Genomic DNA, 21,478 nt, shown 5'->3' with positions numbered 1-21,478 from the left:
CCACTCACACACAGACAGAGCACAGCTGTTGCTCTGGCTTTTTTTCTAGTTAACCATTTAAGTGTCTCGCAGACACGAGGAGAACATGCAAACTCCACACAGGAGGCCGAGGTTCGAACCGAAAACCTTCCTGCAGTGAGGCGACAGTGCTAATCACCCATCAATTGATCATTTCAGTCATTTATTAAGCAAATATTCTGAATGTAGCATGAAACAGCTAGCCTGGCTCTCTTCAAAGTAAAAACATCTAACAGCATCTTTAAATCTCACTAACACATTGTGTGTCTTCTTATTTAACTCTCAGAAAGAAAGATAATTAGAGTATTTCCCAAAATTTCAAACTGTTATTTTAGTAGCATTGAAATTATGAGAGTAAAGCATCGTAGCATCTTCACACACCAACACCTGGACAAGACATCTTGATTTAAACAATCCAGCATTCATTAAAACATGAACGATGCAGATAAACTGACCATGTGACCACTGTGCTGTGATACCCCGCTGAGAAGATTAGCCCCGGCCTCATTCAACACCCTACAAGACTCGCAGAATTAATATCATAAAACTGCCGAGACAACAGCGCTCCAAACACATCCAGCCTGTGAGATATTACATCATGTGAAGGAATGTATACAGAATTAACGACGTGTTCAAACATCTGTGTTAGCTTTCATTACTCAGGCCCATAAAAAAGCCGGGACGATTCTAAAACAATCGTGTTTACACGGTCTCCTTTAGTTGGCCTTTCCTGAGGCTGCAGGAGGGGTGTTTGCCTTCCTAACACACACACACGCATGCATGCATTGCAACAGCCTTCAAGTACTAATCAAAATAAATGAGATACCACAAGTCTGCGTCCACTGAATACAGATGTGAAAATAAATAACCCACGACTGTAGTCTGAACGTATGAAAACAAATTACCACTTACACAGTAGATTTACGATACGATCAGTTTTTCTGGCTGAAGGACACCGACGCTCAGCTAGTCTGAAATTAATTAACCCTGATGCATTTAATCCCACTTTTTTCCAGACATGATTGAAGTGCGTCTGCTCACGCTTCCAGCTTACAGACATTTGGCCACCAAACACAAGTTCATATTCCACCTGTGTACGTGGATATTACCCCTGGAGGATCAGCCGAGGAAGCCAAAACAATCAAACACAGGTGGTCATTTTCAGCGCTCTAATTTTTGGCACGAGGCAGCAAAACGCTGAAAATAGTTAACATATGAAGTTATAAATCACAGCCGCTTTATTTTATTATGTTCTTCCAAACACATTTCACAAACTAGGGCTGCTATGCTCCATATTTTTTTATATTACCATTGGATCAAATGTTTATGTGCAACAAGAAAGGTGTAGCTCAAGCAGCAAAACCTGCAGAAATAAACATGTTTACAGCCTGGTACAAAAAACAGTTTTGGTCTCTGTAGCTAATTTCCCCGTTCATGACAACTGTACTGAGGGTGAATTTATATACAACTCACCTGTTCACATTATATTAAGGCTTAAAGTCATGCAGGGTTAAGAGCGTGGACGCTTTGATTGACAGGTGGCTTGTTTGAGCAACCAGGCGTCATTCAGCTTCAGATTTTAGATTTTTTTAGGCATCTGTTCTTTCTCTCTCTCCCCTGGTCACATTTTTTAACTTCACACACTGAAATTCAGCATTCACATGGTCGACAAGATGAGGATGCTCACGGTCATTTGGGCTTTTTGATACCACCTACCGTTTGCCATTAGTGTCCAGTCTAGTGTAGTTGGAGGGGCTTCATTTAGAGATTTTCTGTGTCTCTCAGCAGCCACTCACACACAGACAGAGCACAGCTGTTGCTCTGGCTTTTTTTCTAGTTAACCATTTAAGTGTCTCGCAGACACGAGGAGAACATGCAAACTCCACACAGGAAGCCGAGTTTCGAACCGAAAACCTTCCTGCAGTGAGGCGACAGTGCTAATCACCCATCAATTGATCATTTCAGTCATTTATTCTGAATATTCTGAATGTTCTCTGCTTCCAGCTTCTCAGATGTGATAATTTCTCTGTTTCATATAAATATTTCTGTGTTTTGACCTGCTGGTCAGGCGTCATTTTTCATAAATGTCTCACAGTTTCCAGACTAAATAACGGACAAATAATCAAATAATTACTCATTCCGTGAGTGTTACGTACTCTGGAGGACACGGCTCAGTGTTGCAGTCTCTCTGGTTCTCTGGAGGTTTGCTGTCTGGGTCACAGTAGTTGTTCTGCACCACCGAGTTGTCGTCCAGCCTTTTACACACCACTTCCTGCTTCTGAGAACCTGCGAGAAAGAAAAAAGAGACCGATCAATAATAACTTCGGAAGCAGCTCAGCTGATCTCGCACATTTAAACACCCCCCCCCCCCCCCACTTCAGGAACATGGAAAGCCGGCCGGCCGGCCGCCGTGTCGAGCGTCGCAGAGATGGTATCGCTTTCAGTCTGTAGTAAATCCAGACATGTAAATTCCTGATTCTTTGCAGGATATCTTGGCAAATCACTTTTACAGAGCAGAGAGCTCTTTACTTTGGCTTCTGATGGAGAGAGCGAGGGCTACCGTATCGGTGTCACACCTCCCACTGTGTGTGTGTGTGTGTGAGTGTGTGTGTGTGTGTGTGTGTGTGTGTGTGTGAGAGCATGCATGTGTTTTCTGTGCATGTGTACACGCCATACCAACTCAGAAAGGGTCTGCTTGGACCCTCGCGGGACGTATCCCACAGCAGACTTGTCTGGCAGTTGTAATGAGATATGGATATGTGTGTGTGTGTGTGTGTGTGTGTGTATAGAAAATCTACCCATCTGTGCACGAAGTGAAATACAGTTTGGAGGAATGGCGCGACACGCAGGGGTAAGAGAGTTTCAGTTGTAAGGCTGTCAGAAAGTGTTTTTCAAAGCTTTTTATTGCACGTGTGATATATTAAACAACACTTCATGATTAGCTGAGCTGGCTGTAATAAGTGTGTGTGTGTGTGTGTGTGTGTGTGTGTGTGTGTGTGTGTGTGTGTGATTAAATAACATTTTGCTGATTTAAAGCTCGGCACGGTCGCAGACACACACACACACACAGGGTAGACACAAATTAGATCATTTGGATCAACAATGCAAAGGCATGTTTAAAACACCATGTGTGTGTCTGTGTGTGTGTGTGTGTGTGTGCGTGTGCTTCCCCCATCTAAGGAAGAAGAGATTCAAACTTGTGCTGCTCCGGACTTGGAAATCCTTCCTCGGAGAAAACCCACATGCTTATTCAGTCATGCTTTTACAAAATATTACAAACCCGTCCAGGCCACACTTGACAACTGGGAAGAAACACTATTTATTGTTACATGAAACCCATTGCTTTTGGGCTAAAAGGTTTGGTTTAGTCATTCTTGAGGCCATGGTCAACATTTCGCTGCGGTTTCAGATTCTGGATGTTTGACTCTGCAGGACGAGCGCTGGAGAAGAAGAAGCGGCCGTATCTGTGCGCGCAGCGGCGGCGCTGGTAAACCAGAAGCTATGCGGAGCAGCTCATTCACAGAAATTACACCATATTCATTACTCCGGCTAAAATATGGAAAATATACATATTGAATTTATTAGAGGGCTGAATCTCCAGCTATAAAGTAATGATTTTGGAAAGCCATCGCAAATTATGATACCGGGTTTCCACACACACACACACACACACACACACAGCGTTTGTGTAATTATTGGGTTGTGGAAGATTTACCGAATGACACACACACACACACATACACGAGATATGAAGTATTAAATATTTGAGAAGGTTAGAAATATTCAGGAGGAATTTAAAACACCCGCAGCAGCGTGTTATGGTCTTCAACACCAACATGCTCCGAGTGCAAAGCAGAGCTCAGCAGAAGGTCGACACGGTGCAAGAAGACGGAAAACAAACGTTAATAAGGAAAATGTTAAATTTTTATTAAATCAGCGGTTATGAAACAGTTTGCACGTCAGAAAAAGTCAGAAAAATGTGAAAAAATGTGAGAAAATTGCAAAAATTGGCACCTGACAGACACCTGAGTGAATCATCATGATTCATAGAGTGAGTTTCTGTGCACCTTTCTGCTTTTATGAGCATTTTTTGATTTGCACACCATAAAAATCTGAGTGGAAATTCAAAATGAAGTCATGACACTAAAGAGTTTGTGTATCGATAACGTTGCCAACTCTTCAGTTCCAAGGAAAGAAACTATTGGCTGTCCTAAAAGTCGCTAAACGAGGTTATCATCTAATTTGCCTAATTAGTCATGTGCATGTAATTGTGATGGACGCTGTAGGAGAGAGGACCAACGCCGTGGGAGAAACAAAAGTGAGTAAAAAGCACCTAACTACGCTGCTGTGCGAGGACCGGGCCCACGGCAACACCTGCTGCTCGTTGAGAAGACGACAATAACACCAGAACACTGGCTACATTTGTCGCAAGTCGCTAAGTAGCGGCTGCAACCTTGTTTTGGTCCGTTCTCCACACGACTTCAACCCCCACCAGGAGTGTTTCAGAAGTGTTTTCCCCTCCGGACTTTGTTCAATTTTTCTGGTTTATGTGCTTCTAAATATGTAAATATGCCACGTAGCTAAACTGTTTCCCTTTGGGCTGTTTGCACAGGGTGTTTTATTTTGAAAATCAACAGAATTCTGTACGCCGTTTCTGTGTCCGACTTCCTGTCAGCTTGAGTGAATTTAGCCTTTAGCATGCAAGAATGACGTCCACTTAGCAAATGACTTAAACGTCCAGTGAAGAGACAGAAACTGGTGTCAGGGTTAGGGTTAGAGTATCGTTTTCATTTCTTTAAGGTTTGATTGGAGCTCTTGAAATGACTTTGTCTTCTTCTACACCTGGCTGGAGAATAAGCACCATCATTTAGCCGAGTGGATGGAAGCACGCGTTCATTTGCATTTTCTGCGGCTGATTTTCGAGAAAATTGTTGAAATTGATGCTGAATTTGGACAGAAACACGGACGCCCGACATGCTGAGGCTCTTCACTGCAGGTCTCACATTGTCCTGCAGTGCTAACTCACCTCCGGCACAGGTAGCGGAGCATTCAGACCAGGGCAGGTGGTGCCAGGAGAAGCCCACCTCGTTATCGCCACTTCCTGTTCGCTGGATGGGCACGTTGAACTTGTAGCGTATTCCCATGTTCTGCTCCTGAAGGAGGACCTGCAGAGGAAACGCAGAAGATAGCAAGTCAAACACTGATCCTCCTTTTAGCTCTGTTTTGGTCTCCACCAGCTCCTCACAAACTCTTTCGCACTTAAATGTTTCACAAGCTGGTGTCTAACTTTGTCCACTGGTGCTGAGCAGAGCAACCGAACAAGAGAAGTAAAAGTTGGAGGTTGTAAAACCGAAACAATGAACTAAAAGAGGCTAAAGAGGCTCTGAGTGGTCCGGATCAGCGAGGCTCTGCTCGGTTTGTATTAGTCTGCTGGACTCAGAGGGAGACTGAGGCACTCGTGGTTTGCAAGCCGCAAAGAAATGGCTAGTGGTCGAGTGGCCAGTTGCTCGTCTATTCCAGTGGTGCTGTGTGGTCTGGTATTTTCAGCATTCATGTCAAGACAGAAACCGCCGAGTATTACGACAAGAAAACGCTCAGTTGCCTCACATTAACACACACACACACACACACACTACAAATCAACAGACGGTCACCAAATCAAGTGTGTTTGCACTCAACCAAAACTGTTTTTTTCCAGTGTCCACATATAAATAGCTTTTTAACCCCAAACCACTGGTTCAGGGTCACCTGAGGTTAACTCCCAGATGTTGAGTTTAAGTAGATTAACAGCAGAAAAAGCTCAAAAGGTTCAACGATGCAGTTTTAAAGTGAGATTTCAGGTGTTTGTGTTTCTCCTAAATTGACATCTGTGACCCACTCTGACCTGTGATGTAACTTTGGGCTCCGGGTCGGGAGAAGTACGTAACGCTTTACGGCACTAAGTCACACAGCAGCAACTATTTCACTGATTCTGGTGAAACTGGATCATATTTTATGGAGGAAATGTTTTCTGGTTTTCCCTCTGATGTCCTCCGGCTGCTCCGCCTCAACTCTCTGTGATTTACAGAGTTTATGATGGACAGTGAAGTAAACTGCTGACAGCTGTAGCTGCTGTTAGCTCATGTTAGCTCAGTCTGTTAGCCAGGCTGCCCGGACTGTGAGCTCAGAGCAGTGTTAGTGTTTGTACCACAGGCCGTTTCAGGCCGAGCGGAGCTAGTGTTGTGCCAGAACCGGAGCCAGGGGTGAGCGAGTAATGTAACTGAGTTCGGCAGCCTCTATGGACATAATGGCAGAGGAGAAGTGAGCGAAGAGGAGCCACTCACGGTCCAATATGCAACTTTAAAACAAGTTATTTGATTTCTTTTTTAAGGTAAAGACAAAGCTCCGCCTCAACTCTCTGTGATTTACAGAGTTTATGATGGACAGTGAAGTAAACTGCTGACAGCTGTAGCTGCTGTTAGCTCAGTTTGTTAGCTGGGCTGCCTGAGGAGGTTTTCATTATGTCCATACAGGCCCAGCTCTGGTTCTGTCCAGTGTTTTTGTGTTACAGTACAATAAAACTTTAAAATAGGAATATAATGAGGAAAAAAATTTCCTGGACCAGCTGCTCCTCTTGTCGTTGTTGTTTTTTTATAGTGAATGATACATACATACAATAAAACGTTATTTATTACCATGACAAACAGGTTTTCAGACGTAGCTCCAAGCGCCTCTAAGGACTCCGGTTCATCAGAGGGTCTCTTGTAGTGGAACGACGTCCCTGCGATGTCAAACTTCCTGGGCCAATCAATGGTCCACGCTCCGTTGATGTAATAATCATCCCCTTCAGATTTCAAAGCTGAGCGATCACAGAAAAAAAAAAAAAAAAAACACTTTTAGAAAGCTCAAATCAAAAACAGACAGCAACGGTAGCTGAGACAATCATTTGGCGTGATGCGACTGCCGTCGTTCATCTTCATCATCATCACTCTCGGCCTGCCTGATGTCACTGACAACTCTCTATCCCTCGGCAGTGTGAGCAGAAACACACACACACGTGAAGACGTTCACGTGCACCGACATGTACATACGTCTAATTTAAGGAGAGAGAAAGAAAACACACTTCAGGTGAAAGCCTGGACGAATCTCGTGAATACCGCTCTGTCTGGTTGTCAAAACAAAAGTTGGTCTCCAAGCACAACAGATCTGAAAATATCCACTTTCTCTGCGTTGAAACGAGGCCAAATTGAGGAGAAATGATCCAACCGGCTCGCTATTCCGTCTCTCTGGCTCGTAGTGTGCAGATTCCCCCTCTGCAGCATTTACGCAGATTAGATGAACAATAGTTTACTCCTCTTTAACATCGCAATCCCCCCTCTCAATAAATTCAATTTCAGCACATCTGGGACTGATTGTGAGCATTGTGCCTTTTGTTATTTCGAACAGTGCGAGTTTATACAAGTCTTCTCTATTTTTACATTAGCTCACTTCGCTTCTTCGCTCTAATAAAACATTTGCTGACCTAAATAGCGAGGACAACGCTGCATAAGAAAAATATTATCTTTATCATCGGGGGTCACAGATGAAATTCATAACAACGTTACAAATTGCTTGGAGAGGAAAATGTAGTCCATCACAATAGCCAAAGTTGCACTCTTTAAACTTTGATATATAGACATCATATCCCCCCGTAATCCTGGTGGGCCAGGCAGCTGTCACCACCGACCTATAAATCTGACGCAGCTCTCCGGTTCAAAGTGTAACTTAAGCCCTCCATCAGCACCGTCCGCTATAAATTCAACACGCTGTCACATGTCTTTCTCCCCTTAATGAAAAGACACAGGATTGGCTTAATTGAATCCGGTTGTTTGATTGTTTTGGGTCAGACGCTGCCAGTGTTGCAAATAGTTTTTGTTTAGTCTGGAACAAAGAGGACGAGTCTGGTGCCAGGATGGCCATCACATGTGTTAAGATTCAGCAGGCTCGGTTTTATGGCTTCACATTAGGCAACGGGAGATTAAACAATGGCATCTTCTAATTTGCTCTTGACAAAGACACACAAGGAAATCCCTGGAAATGTGGTTGACACAGAGCTGAACAGATAATATGAAACAGCTTGATGTCGCAAATTGCCAATTCATCACGCTGCAGTGAACTGCGAGGTCTGCTGAGGTTGACGGATTGATAGTGAAAAAAAGTCTGAGAGTCCACAGCCACACTGGTGCTTCGGTAGCCGTGTTTCCATCCAAGTGTGTTGCAGATTTTAACCGAATTTCAAATAATCTGGCAAAAGAAAACTGGCTAAATATGAATGTTGCATTGTCTTTGTAAGACAATGCAACATTCATATTTTTAGCACGGAATGTTCACCATCTAATTTTAGAGTGTTGGCACCCTAAAGCTTAGCTTAACACAAAGTACAGCTGTCTAATGTTGGATAAATATCAGGATAATTATCCTGAAGGGAACACGAATGGCTAAACCAAATTTCATGGCAATCCATTTAATACTTTAATCACAAATGTCACTTGCGGTTGTGCGAGAGGGAGAGTCACGGCATCACAAAAATTTCATTAGGATTTATCATCTGGGGACACTGAATATCAGTGCCAATTTCAAGTCAATCAATCCAATAGTTGTTGAGAAATTTCACTAAAAGCATGTCAGTTGTTCTATACGAAAGGTCAGTGAGATTAATCCTCTGGGGATCATGAATGTTTGTACAAAATGTCACTACAATCCATCAAATAGTTGTATTAAAGTCATTAACTAATATTTTTGCCGTGCTGATAGCACTAGAAGAAATGTCAGGGAATTACAGAAATCATTAGGACTCATCCACTCGGGACCATGAATATCTGTACCAAATGTCAGAACAATCCACTAAATAGTTGTTGAAAGATTTCACAAAAAAACAAAAGTGTAAATCTCAAGTGCTAGAGGAAAGGTCAGTGAGCGTCATCCTCTGGGGACCATGACTATTTGTACCAAATTTCATGCTTCATCCAATAGTTGTTGAGAAAAAAAAAAAAGAAAAAGAAAAAAAAAGTGAACCTTAATGCAGCACTAGAAAGGTCTGGGGATCATCCGAGTCAGTGAGGTTCATCCTCTGGGGATCATGGAAGTTTACACTGAATGTCACTACAATCCATTCAATAATTGTAAAGATATTTCACTTAAAAACACAAATCGACAGTCGACCTTGTGGCTGTGCTATAGGGAGAGTCAGGGGATCATTAAAGTCATGAAGATTCATCCTATTGGGACCATGATTATCTGCACCGAATGTCATGCCAATCCATTTGATAGTTTTTGAGAAATTTCCTTAAAGACAAAAAGATTTAGCATCACGATACTGCAAGAGGAAAGGTCAGGAGATCATTAAAGTCAGTGAGGTTCATCCTCTGGGGATCATGAACATTTGTACATAATGTTGCTACAATCCATCCGATAGTTGTTGAGATATTTCAGTCTATATTGCCAATCTCCAGAGTCACCGTGGCATCAGCCCAGCTAATAAAAATAAAGCACATATTATTCTAATTATGACCTGCGTTCATCTCGAGGTCGCCACTTACCGATATAATTCTTCGACATGGCGAGTTCTTTGATCTCGATGTGAACCGACCCCTTCGGGATCTGAACCACCTCCATGTAGCCTGAAAGACAAGGACGAGGGATTGTTAAGGTGGTCTTCTCTCCCACTCAAACCTCCTCCTCCCTTCCTTAAATCTCGTTTCTACAAGACGTGTTTTACTGCCCGGGAGACAGAACGTTACATATCATGTTAGGTAGGAGTACGTATAGAATAAATTCCAAATCACCCAAAAAGGACAAAGCAGAAGGACAAAACAATCCCCCCCTTTTTTTTTTTTTTTTTACAGTCACACACACATGCACACAGTATTTTTAGATGGTTTACTAGCCATACCATAGAAGGAGAAATATGTTTTCTCTCCCTCCTGCTCTCTATAGACGACCTCAGGCTAAAGCCAACACCGTGTCCCTACCCCTACTCCCGATTTCTTCACTCCATGATGTAATTAATGGCAAAAATATTATGTTTTGATCTATATTCTGACAACATAATTCTAAATAGCTAAAAACATATGCGGTGTCGGTGGGTGACAAAGGCAAAAAATTAAAATAAAAGGCATATTTCCATGAATGATTATCTCCCTGGCTTCAGAGACGTGTTGGCTTTTGGACTAAAGTTGCGTTGCCAAAAGATGATGATGAGTTACTTTCACAATCATCTCCGGTGACTTGTCACATGTGGTCACCAAACCAAAACACAACATCTCCGCTCGTCCTCTTCACACCAAAATCAAATCAAATGAGCCTGAAAGCTGCTGGATGATATATCTGAGGTGACGGGACATCTCGAACCTCGGCGTCCAAACAGCAACGCCTGGAGTCAACCAAAGGGCAACCTCCACCGTGGCTCTGAAGTGAAGCCTCAAACGTCCACTTGAGGCTGGCTCCAGAAGTGAGTCAGTCTCCATAAGTCCCCATGTCCAAATGTCCAACTTCACAGCAGAGATAAACATGTTTACAGCCTTCGTCCACCTACGCTCCACTTCCACCACACGCCATGCGTACCACGTCCATGTTTCACAGTCTGTGGTTCTTACCTCCTCTGGGTAGAGACTCGTTGAAGAGTCCCTCTGTTGCCTCGCAGGTGCTACCGTCTCCTCCGCACACACGGCATCGATCTTCTTTAGCGTCGGAGCTCAGGATGTTGTCGCAGCCCACGTGCTTTGAAGCCAACGGAACAAAAGTTTCAGGAATTAGCACAATTTTACCGCGAAAACACGAGTTCAGATTTCAGAGCAGCTTCGTGGTCTTTAACGTTATAGTTCCACATTTGGGGGAAAATATGTTGATTTGTTTTCTTTCTGAGAATAAGACAAGAAGAACGCTGGTCTATAAAGATAAAGACAAAGCCAATTAGCTCATAAACTGACACGTTAAAACGGCACGTTGTGTTTTTATGTTAAACTGACATGTTTAGCTCCAGGCTGGGCATTTTTTTGCAAGCTTTCGTGGCATCTTTGGAAGGGTAGAGTCAGGCGAGGTGTATTCAGTTGGTTGCAATCTGCAACAAATTGCTAGATGTCACTAAATCCTACACGCTGGACCTTTAAGATTCTGTTTTTTTTAAATATAGATCCCACATAACAGGAATGCTCCCTTTGAGCACCAAATGTGCGTTAATCCGCTGCTGAAAGTAGTCCCCCAACAAAGTCACCATTCCCTCCAGTTAAAGTTGGACATATTCAGAAGAAGCCAAAGCTATGAGAGTCATAAACTACTGAGGGACGGACAAACACATTGTTGGTTTTGGTTTTGATCCTCAGAGCTGTAATCGATTTGAACTTGGCAGGTGTTTTTTTTTTTAGGTATAAAACATGAGATGTCATAAAACATGATGAGTCTCAGAGTGTTTAAACTAGCCAGTGTAACAGATAATAATGTGTTGGCACCAAGTAGATTTTAAGATGCAGGCCGTATGGAGCCCATTAAATCTTTATCTGTGCTCAATTTGCAGTGATTGCTTCATCGTTAGTCGATTGGTAATGCCTCGGAGCGTCGAAGGTGGAACGTCAGCACTCAGCAGATTTCGATTGGAGGTCTGTGTTTTCATTATGTCTTCAGCAGTATATGGACTCATTAGAGCGTCTGCAGCATTCAAACATTTATGAGCTATGAAACACGTGAAGAAGAAGTTTATGGATATTTTTAACCCATTTTACATCAGAAGTATAAATTTACTTTCATGTACAAGGTACACTTTCATTCACTTATTCATTATATACTTAGTGCAAGTACTACTCCATATTATTCACTACTTAAAGGTCCACTGTTCAGATTTAGGGGGCTCTATTTACAGAATATAATATTCATAACTCTGTTTTCATGATCAGAGACAGATCCGTCATGTTGAACCGACATGTTTCTATTGTAGACATGGATAAACTTACCGATCCGAACTCTAGATTGACACCTTTCACGTTTTTTTGTGAGTTTCATGGTCAGCACAGTTTCTACTTCGCACTAGCACGTAGAGGGTGAGGCGAGGGGGTCGCAACGCGGGTAGATGTCCACTAAATCCGGCACACTGGTCCTTTAATATATTTAACAGACGCTCAGTGGGTAAGCGAGAAAATTCATAAGTCACACGTCATCAGAGCGATCACACCTCCACAGTCAGCCGGAGATTTTGGTGTCCAGGGGTGTCCGCCAAAAAACGCAGCAACCTGCGACGGAGAACTTTTGCAGTCACCAGTCAAACCTCCACAGTCGGCTTGAAAAACCTTAAACCTTAAACTTGAAACCTGTTGTTGTTCTGACTGTTTATTTCAGTCTGACTGAAACTGACGCTGCGACATAGAAACACAAAGAAGTTTAATTTGGTTTGTGTCCGATGGTTGAGCAACATGGACAGTGCATGAGAGCGAGCGAGCACCGGCCTCGATAGCGCCACATGATCCTGTCTTATTATTTTACATTTTATGGACCAAAACAATAAATCAGCCAATCAGGAAACGACCTGAAGGTTAATACATTGTGAAAGTAACTGACTAAACAGGGAGTGATTTCAGACTCAGTCGCTGTGTGACAATACGACTGGGAGGATTGCTGTTATTGCCGACACTTCCACTCGTCCTTTGGATCTTTCTACTCTCTATCGCTCGCTGTCTTTCTGTCTTTGTCTCTGCAGCACCTGCACACAGCAGAGCAGTTTTGAGTGTTTCTGAAAGCTTTCCAAGCAGACAGTGTTCTGGAGATTTATCACAGTGTGGCAGCGAATCGGCGAGCCAGCCTCTGGAATAAAACCGACACGCTGGACTTGGACTGGAAATAAACCTGCAAGTGCTCCTTTTTGGTCGGGAATATTCCACCTCTGAAGAGCTCTCTTCCCATTAAAACACACACACCATGTTGTGTTTTTATATTAGAATCAGAGTAATGTTGTTGGCACGGACGCCCGAGCGCTCCATGCCAAACAGGAATCAAATTGTACGGTCAGGTGGAAGTCAAAGCAAATACTTAAAGCGAGCAAACCAAAAAGTTATTTCAGCTGCATCTCAGAAAACACACAAGAAAACCTCCTCTCATCTCCACACATACACAAACTGTACAAAAATGATTTATGCTTGTGAAAACAAAGACGGCACCGACTGCCAAGTCCTTTCAATAAAATGTTGTTGAATCAGCCTTTTTTTTCCAAATAAATATAAAATCATTATTCAATCAAAACAATGATTTTTGTGTTTTATTTATCACACAACAAACACGCTCGAGGCTGCAGAGCGCTGATAAGAGTCGAGCAGAGCGATGCCAGTCGTTCCAACACAATCAGCCACAATCAGCGACTCAAAGACTTGATTGTTCTTCGCTGGAGAATGCTGCAGTTTCTCGTTTTTTTTTTGTGCTTTGGCAGTCGCGTTTATGCAATCAGTATCTGGCAAACTGCGTCGCCGAAGATAAAAACTTAGCATGGAGGCTGAGGGAACTCTTCTTAGGTCAGCTGATGTGGAGCTAGAACATGTCACTCCATCACAAGAGCCCACTGAGGCTGACGTCTCAGTGTTGTGTGTTATTATATTCAGAATACACGATACGCAACCAAAAACTGCAGTTCCTCAAACGTCCACCTGAGGCTGGCTCCAGAAGTGAGTCAGTCTCCATAAGTCCCCATGTCCAAATGTCCAACTTCACAGCAGAAATAAACATGTTTACAGCCTGGTACAAAAAACAGTTTTGGTCTCTGTAGCTAATTTCCCCGTTCATGACAACTGTACTGAGGGTGAATTTATATACAACTCACCTGTTCATATATTAAGGCTTAAAGTTATGCAGGGTTAAGAGCGTGGACCCGGCAATGATGTAAATGTGCCTGATTTTCTTTAATTAAACAGCACAGATGACATGTTTATGACAGGAAATACTTCCTACAATACGACCTATAGTATGTTTTCAGTGGCGTTGAGTATATAAACTCCATACGGTTTATTTATTGTATTTTTAAGAAGCTCTTTTAACATCCTGATAGTATATTTTTCTCATCTCTTTTATGAAAAGCTAAGAATAAAGAATCAAAACTGAACATGGACGTTGATTATTGACCAGTCTCTTTCAGAGATTGCTCTGTTGTCATCATGTGACCTGGATATAGCACCTTGATCACATGACAACAGGCCACTAACTCAATCATAACACGAGGAAGAGATGTAGTTGAAAGCCCCACAAAAAGTCGGTAAGTACATCACTGAGTTTTGCTAATGCTGGCCGACCACCAGTCTGTTAAAAGGAACGTAACCGCTGTGAAACAATCAGAAAGTAACTTTTTATTTCTCTGATCGACCGACTTTATCGAGGCCGTCGCTCGCTCACTCTCATTCACTGTCTTTGTCGCTAAACCCCTGCTGCCTCTGCCTCTCTAAAACCAAACTGAACTTCTTTGCAGCGTGAATTTCAGTCAGACTGCTTCGTGAAACAAACAAAGTCAGAACACGACAGGTAGAGTATCAGAATTTAGATCAGGTCTCAGTTTCAGGCTGTGAAGCTCTGACCGGTTTGGGCGTCTGATTGGCGGCCGCAAAAGTTGGATCCGGCTCAGTTTCACCCCTGCGGGCCACACTGCTGCAACCACAACCTGCGTTTTCATGTCTGAATGCGGCCTTAGTCGAACAAACGAGGACTTGGGAAACCGATCAAGGAAGATAAAGTTGTAACAACAGACAAACCACTGCGCCACCCTTACCTTACACTCTCCATTGATGCAAATGTCCAGAGAGTCGGCCTGACATCGGGTGCCGTCTATGACTGCAGGAGAGCGCTCGGTGTAGAAGTTATAGCCCTCTGCCAGGCAGTTCAACGCACAGGGCTTCACACCACCTGGGTTACACAGAAAACACACAAAGAAGAGGACACACACGTCATGACCTGAACGCTAACTGACCAACTCGAGAGATAAATGATAAAGAACACATGGCAAACACTTGCATCGTCCCTGGACTTTGCAGCCAGCTCTGGGATCTCCTCTCCACTTGTTGACAATAATAATTATGTGGACGAAAGTCAGCGGCGCTCAGATCTAAAACCCCCCGAGCTTGACGTCACCGTAAAACGCCGACACCAACCGAGATAGCGGCGGCTGCCAACAACAATTACACTGACGCAGGTTATCTGCTGTTTTTACATGACGGCTCCCAGCACGAGGAACACTGCGAGTCAGGAGGTGATGGATTTGACAAAACAGACCCCCGTGATAAAAGAGATCTAACTTAAACTCTTCCATCTCTCAAAGAAAATAAAAGCAGTGTTTACATGCTTCGAACTTTTATCACTTTTTCTTGTGTTTTTAGTTAAGTGGATATTTTCCATGATCTGACATCAAGGAGAAAACTGACACGAGGCCTGTACTCCTAAACTCCTGCCAATAACTCTGATACAGTACAATAGCACTTCCACCCATTCTGGCTCAGTGAGATAAGTGTCGATCCAGAAGAAACCGAAGAGAAACACTGAGCTCCAGTCTTTCTTCTGGGAGAGTCTCGACGTGAAATGTGTCAAGACGTCTGTCTACAGTGTGAAAATCACAGGGAGGTTGGACGAGGAGCAGATCCAGAAGAGCAGCGAGGGGTCTTCAAACGTGCAGCAGGAATCTGAAGAATTCTCAGAGCCATCAAAGAGACCTTCCCCTGTTTAACTGCAGAAGGCCGGCCGGCCTGCAGACCGTCATTTGTGATGCAAAAAAGGAGATGACAGCTCAACACTTAACACGGATTGCATGTGTGAAATATTGCATCAGCTATTAGCGGGTTCAACTTTAGCCCAGTTAACAGCACAGATGTTTAATAAATGAGGATTTACGTATCAATAAATTAAAGCTGGTTGCACCACATGAACTCGTTCTTGCACAGAGATTAGTTATTGCTAAATATTTACACCCGACTGCTTGAAATAAGGAGCTAATGTTAGCGTGCTAGCACATAAGTTTAGTTGAGTAAATACAGTCAAACTTCTTAAAAATGATGTAAACTGAGAAGATTTAAAATTATAATTTACAAAAATGATTTCATACACATATATATGATACATTGTTTACATATAGTTGTTAATTTGGGCAGTTATGTCACAGCTACGGTAACTTCTTGCGGTAATGCCTTTACTAGCTAACGAAAAGGTGCTAACGTTAGCCTGCAAGCACATAACAAGTTTAGATTGAGTAAATATATGTCGACATCTGATCCGACACTTGGTCAAACTTTGGAAAAATTAAGATTTTAAATTATCATTCACAAAACTTACATAATATACCTATAATATAAATTAGAAAACGTAATGCTAATAATGTCTGACTAAACGACTATCATCAGTTACATTAGCATTCTCAGCTGCATGGATTATATACACACATTTTTCATTAGTTATATTATTATATTAGTTATATTACAGCTACAGTAACTCTCTACTTTTATTTCTCTGCTAACATATTGCCCAGATTTTATTTTATCCAAACTAGCTAGTAAAAACTTGGGAATGACTTGACACACAAACCTATTAAAGGACCTGAAAACATATTTTCTCAACCAACTACTTATGAGCTAAGAGGGCCGATACGAAACATGTGTTTCTGCCAAGGTCAAAACAGTTTCTTCCTGGAGGCGGAAGAGGCAAGAAGGACTACAAACATGGCGGCGGCCAGAGCCACCACACGTCAAACCTGTGGGTGACGTCACGGATACGACATCCATTCTTTATAGTGTCACTGATGTAAGTCCTGAACTCACCACCAGTGTAAGGCTTCCAGTTGTAGTACTTCCCACGGAAAGGCATGCTGTCAAAGTCGGCGCACTGCTTCTCTCGGAAATCACGAGATCCAGCAGGACAGGCCTGCAAAAAGAAGTATATATATTAGAGCGTATATTATTTTCTTCAAGGACTTTACCAGCAGTGTCTTAGTCCAGTTTCATCCCTTTAAAAGACTCACACATGCTTTACCAATCATAGATAAATCATCACAAAGAGCTGCATGAAGCTTTGCTGTCCATAAAGCTTAATGTTTGTGATATAGATGTCATAGTGCCTGGAAACTGTTGTTTTCTTTTGTTTGTTATTAACGTAATAAAAGTTAAGTATTACAAACAAAACTTTATTGAGTTGTGTAATCTATCACAGTGAGTATCGAGTAATGCAACACAGACTTTTCTAATCAGTTCGCCATGAAACGGCATGATGAATTATACAAGTTTTAAGAGTCTGCCAACTGATTTCTTTTCTTCTCAAATGAATGGAAACCAGTTCATAACTGGAACAATAGGATAAAAAAAACATCCATAAATCCACAAATCTGTGGCGTGCATTCATAAAAACTGATGATTTCAAGGAGCTACAGCTAAGTTCTGCAGACGCAGGCTAGCATTTGAGTAAGTGAATCTTGTGCAATGAGTATTTCTTTAATTTGCACAGACATCATGGTGGATAAAGTCTGCACAAGATGTCACATTTTATTTTCAGACACTAAAACAGACTTGTTTCTTGGAAGTCCTAATTGAGAACCGTGTGTTTTGCGTTTGCTTTGTTTTCATGTGTTGCTCCAGTAAGGAAAAAAAAGTGGAAAGAAACACTTTATTGGTGTGAAAAGGTCCTTAGAAACCCCAAAACACTCTCCCACGGGGCAAATAAAAGCTCTTAGGTCAAAGCTGTATTTCACATGCTGAAAGTGTTCCACCTTGGAGTGGACCATAGGGAAGGCTGAGCCACTTTCATTACCGCTCAAGTGTTTTGCCAATATGGCAGCTTTAAACTTTGCACATCAAACATGCAGATTGAGTCAGAAGAGACAGGATAATATTATTACAAGTGTGTGCTGAAATGACAATATGGAGATCAAACGTGATTTACATGTGCCAACACGTGTTCGAAGGAAGAGAACATCAAAAGCTTCCACTGAAAAGATTATTTCATTATCGATTAACCTGTTGATTCATCGATTAATCATGGTGATGTCTTACAAGAGAAGTCCAAAACCTAACGAAGAAGACTTCACAACGTCTTCACAGTTACACAACTGGAACCAGATGTTGTTGATTGACTAATCAACCAGTATCACACATTGCATATTTATGTGACGCCGTTGCACATCTCTGGTCTCTAGAGTTCAAGTTGACCTCCAAGTTAAAGGTGATTCCACATGACTAGGTCAGTTTACCAGATTACAACACGATCTGTGAAATCAGTTTTATATCATCTCCTGTGGCTCTTTGTCAAGTCTGACAAAATTCACTTTAGTAATCTTTGTGTGGGCTGAGAAACAACAAATTCTGCTGTATGCTGACGACATAGCTCTTAGGCTTGGGAACCGGAGGGTGGCCGGTTCAAGTCCAGTATGGACCAAAGTATGGACTGGTAGCTGCACACTGGGACACTGGCACTGCCAAGGCACTCCACCACTTCTTAAGGTTGTCGACTGGCACGTTACATTGGTTCCAGACTGAAATATCTAAACAACGACTGGATACATTGACAAGACATTCGGTCCAAATGACCATGAATCTTAATCCACCTGAGGCCACCACGAGGTTGACATCTGTTCAGTGCTGTCGTCCAAGACCAAGTGTATCGAGTCCGATGCTATGTCTCAATTTGCGTACTTCCATACTTATATATTTTGAGTACATCTGCATGTTCATACTGTCAATTAAGTCAAAATACAAAGTCCGAGACAAGGCGATTATGAGATGAAACCAAAACATCAAGAAGTGGTCTTGAGACCTCGTGGTCTGGAGTACTACAGGACTGCATTTGTTGTTGTGAGTGATAAACAGATGGATTGTTATTGTCGACAACTTCGATGACTCCTTGATCTGTGAATTAACGCCATCATCAGGCCAAAACTTACTAACTTTATAGTTTATGACATGTTATGTAAGCATGCTAAGAAGCTAAAGGAAGATAATGATAAACATCAGCGTGCGTTTAGCTCAGCAGCTACTCTTGGTTAATCTTTGTTTCAGAAGTCAGACTGTCTAACCCTAACGGGCTCACGTCCAATCAGAAGCTTCTTCAATAGCTCTTCCATGAAGCATTATGCTAATGCTAACAGCACCCACAGGACTCATGTATAGTAGAAACAGGAAGGGAGGCAGCATTAACAAATAATATCTGACCGCTGGATATAAACATCAATTTATTCATGTGAGTGTGTGAGTATTTGTCATTGTAGCTACATCTGGTGCACACACACACACATTTCCCTGGACAAGGTGTGGTCAGTGTGATGAAATAGCGGTTAGGGATGTTGTTTGTTTTCCAAAGAAAACACTCAGCGGTTGCTTTCAGCTGTTATTTTTAAAGACTTGCGGTTAAACGTCCACCAGGGCCTCTATAACTATTTCAATTTTCACCTTGTGAAAAAAAAAAAAAAGCCCACCTAGAAATAGTTGAACAGAGATCTCGACTCGCAGCCATGTTAAATATTTGTTTAAAGCTTTGCTCCAAACCTACAAAAAAAAAAAAAACACCCTGTGAATTTGCTTTTCATGGAATATGCTCTGAGACCGTCATCATCGCTTGACTCAAGTGAAATGTCACAAACAATATGTGAACTATTAAGTGACAAAGAGAGACGAATAAACCCAAAGTTGCCGGGGGAATATTGAATGACCGCCTGTGTGTGTGTGTGTGTGTGTGCTTTCGTTCCAGGAAGAAAACATGTCAGACAGCTTAAAAAGTCAGCTGCCTAACTAACATGCTCCTTATAAAGGCTTTTTTTCCTAAGATAACATGTTCGGCAGTCGTGTGCTGTGACAGGACGAATCCAGACCGACCATCTCTAGAACATCCATCAAGAGGGACGGCTCAGGTTCCGAGCCTCTTTGTATACTTTGTACCTAAAACATTTGAGCAGAACCCAAAAAAAAAAACCATGGAGGCAAAGAAATGAAAGACAAACTCACGTCGGTGTTACAAGATCTGTAACGTTTCCTCTCCCCGAGACAGTACTTGCCTCCTCCGGACGGGCTGAGAGACACAGGAGAGAGGTGAGTGAGACATCTCCGACGGGTCACGTCGATAAATTACAACCATAAAAGAATCAAACACAAAGAATCTTTTTGGTTTTGATGCTTGAGGTGAGTGACTTGTTGGTGAATGCAGGTCACGAAACAGGTCCCTTAAAAAAAAAAGTCTCTGCCAGAAGACAAAGTGTGTGTGTGTGTGTGTGTGTGTGTGTGTGTGTGTGTGAGCGTGTGTGTGTGCCAATGATTCATTCATGAAACCCAAGCCGCTCTAAGAGCTCTTAAGTGTGACATGCCATTTAGATTTGGGAGAGAGACTCCTTGTCTGCTCCTTCGCTTCACGTCTTACAACGTCTACTCCTTATTATCTCGTCTCACCTTCACCTTCTCTGTAATGAATGTGTTCGAGGCCGTCCTGGCTGTGTTTTCTCTTCCTCCCTCCCTCCTCTCTGCGCTGATGCCTGAGCAGCAGCGATCACCTTACACAGGTGTTCCACATTATGCCGGTGCCTTCTCCTCCCTCCCCTCCCTCCCTTTTCTCTTTTTCCTTCCCTCTGGTTCACTCTGGCTCTCTCTCCCGTCTTCCCATGACGTGTTTGACGTAATATCTAGCCTCCGAAAAACAAAAGGAATGCAACGCTGGAAGAGAGATAAAGATCCCAAACGTCTACTTGCCAGACGAAGATGCACTGGACAATGATTTGTCTAGTGAGGACACATGAGAGGCCTACACAGGACTAAAACCTACAGTAGACAACGAGCTGCGTCTTAACTGGTTGCACATGCAGCAGACAGACTTAAAGATCTTTTTCTTCCAGATGAAAAGCTGAATTTATAAGTAATAAACAAAACTTTACTCAGACATACTGTAACAGCGTCATTAACCCGACAGTATCTACCTTGTCATCATGAGTTACTGGTCAGACTCAGCTGGAGTTTATTGAAGTGAACGAAGTGTTTATTGGTTCGACCTTTGTGAGACGAGTGTGGCATCTCTTCATTTAAAACATGACATCACTCTAAGGACAGCATGAAATGGGGACAACGTCCTGGAAAACAGTGCATCTACACTGATGACCACTGAAAAGTCCAATCGATACATTATCAATCCTTTCTATCCTCGTGTTTGACGACTTGCTGACCTGTTTCAACAGGAAAAGCATCACATCTAAGGACTAATTTGGTTATAAAACATAAATGAATTCATCACCTGGCCATCACTGCACTATCTGTTACACTTTTGATGCGTTATAATGCATTATAATCACATTATGGTGCATTAGAAATGATTATAATAGCTTATTATGACAATTACAAAGGTCCTTGCTTGATCACTGCCCAAAAAATGTGAGCAGCAATTATGAAGTGTTATGAAACTTGACTTTATGAGTCACTATGAATGTATATAACCCATTTATGAGCACTTATAACTGTATTTATGTATCGCTAAA

General features: G+C 42.4%; 1 protein-coding gene across 1 annotated transcript in view; it reads right to left on the bottom strand.

Annotated features, from left to right (window-relative positions):
- adamts6 (ADAM metallopeptidase with thrombospondin type 1 motif, 6) overlaps positions 1-21,478 on the bottom strand; it is a 64,407-nt gene that overhangs the window by 11,851 nt on the left and 31,078 nt on the right. The window contains exons 14-21 of the mRNA XM_019278628.2: positions 19,968-20,031; positions 16,800-16,902; positions 14,768-14,901; positions 10,632-10,755; positions 9,576-9,656; positions 6,693-6,856; positions 5,045-5,183; positions 2,175-2,304 (exon numbers count right to left, since the gene is read on the bottom strand). Coding sequence (XP_019134173.1) covers positions 2,175-2,304; positions 5,045-5,183; positions 6,693-6,856; positions 9,576-9,656; positions 10,632-10,755; positions 14,768-14,901; positions 16,800-16,902; positions 19,968-20,031 — 939 coding nt within the window. The remainder of the gene's footprint in view (positions 1-2,174; positions 2,305-5,044; positions 5,184-6,692; positions 6,857-9,575; positions 9,657-10,631; positions 10,756-14,767; positions 14,902-16,799; positions 16,903-19,967; positions 20,032-21,478) is intronic.

Source organism: Larimichthys crocea, chromosome IX (assembly GCF_000972845.2).
Source record: "Larimichthys crocea isolate SSNF chromosome IX, L_crocea_2.0, whole genome shotgun sequence".
Lineage (NCBI taxonomy): Eukaryota > Metazoa > Chordata > Actinopteri > Sciaenidae > Larimichthys > Larimichthys crocea.
Note: the sequence above shows the minus strand (reverse complement) of the source record. Positions and strands in the feature narration are given on the sequence as shown.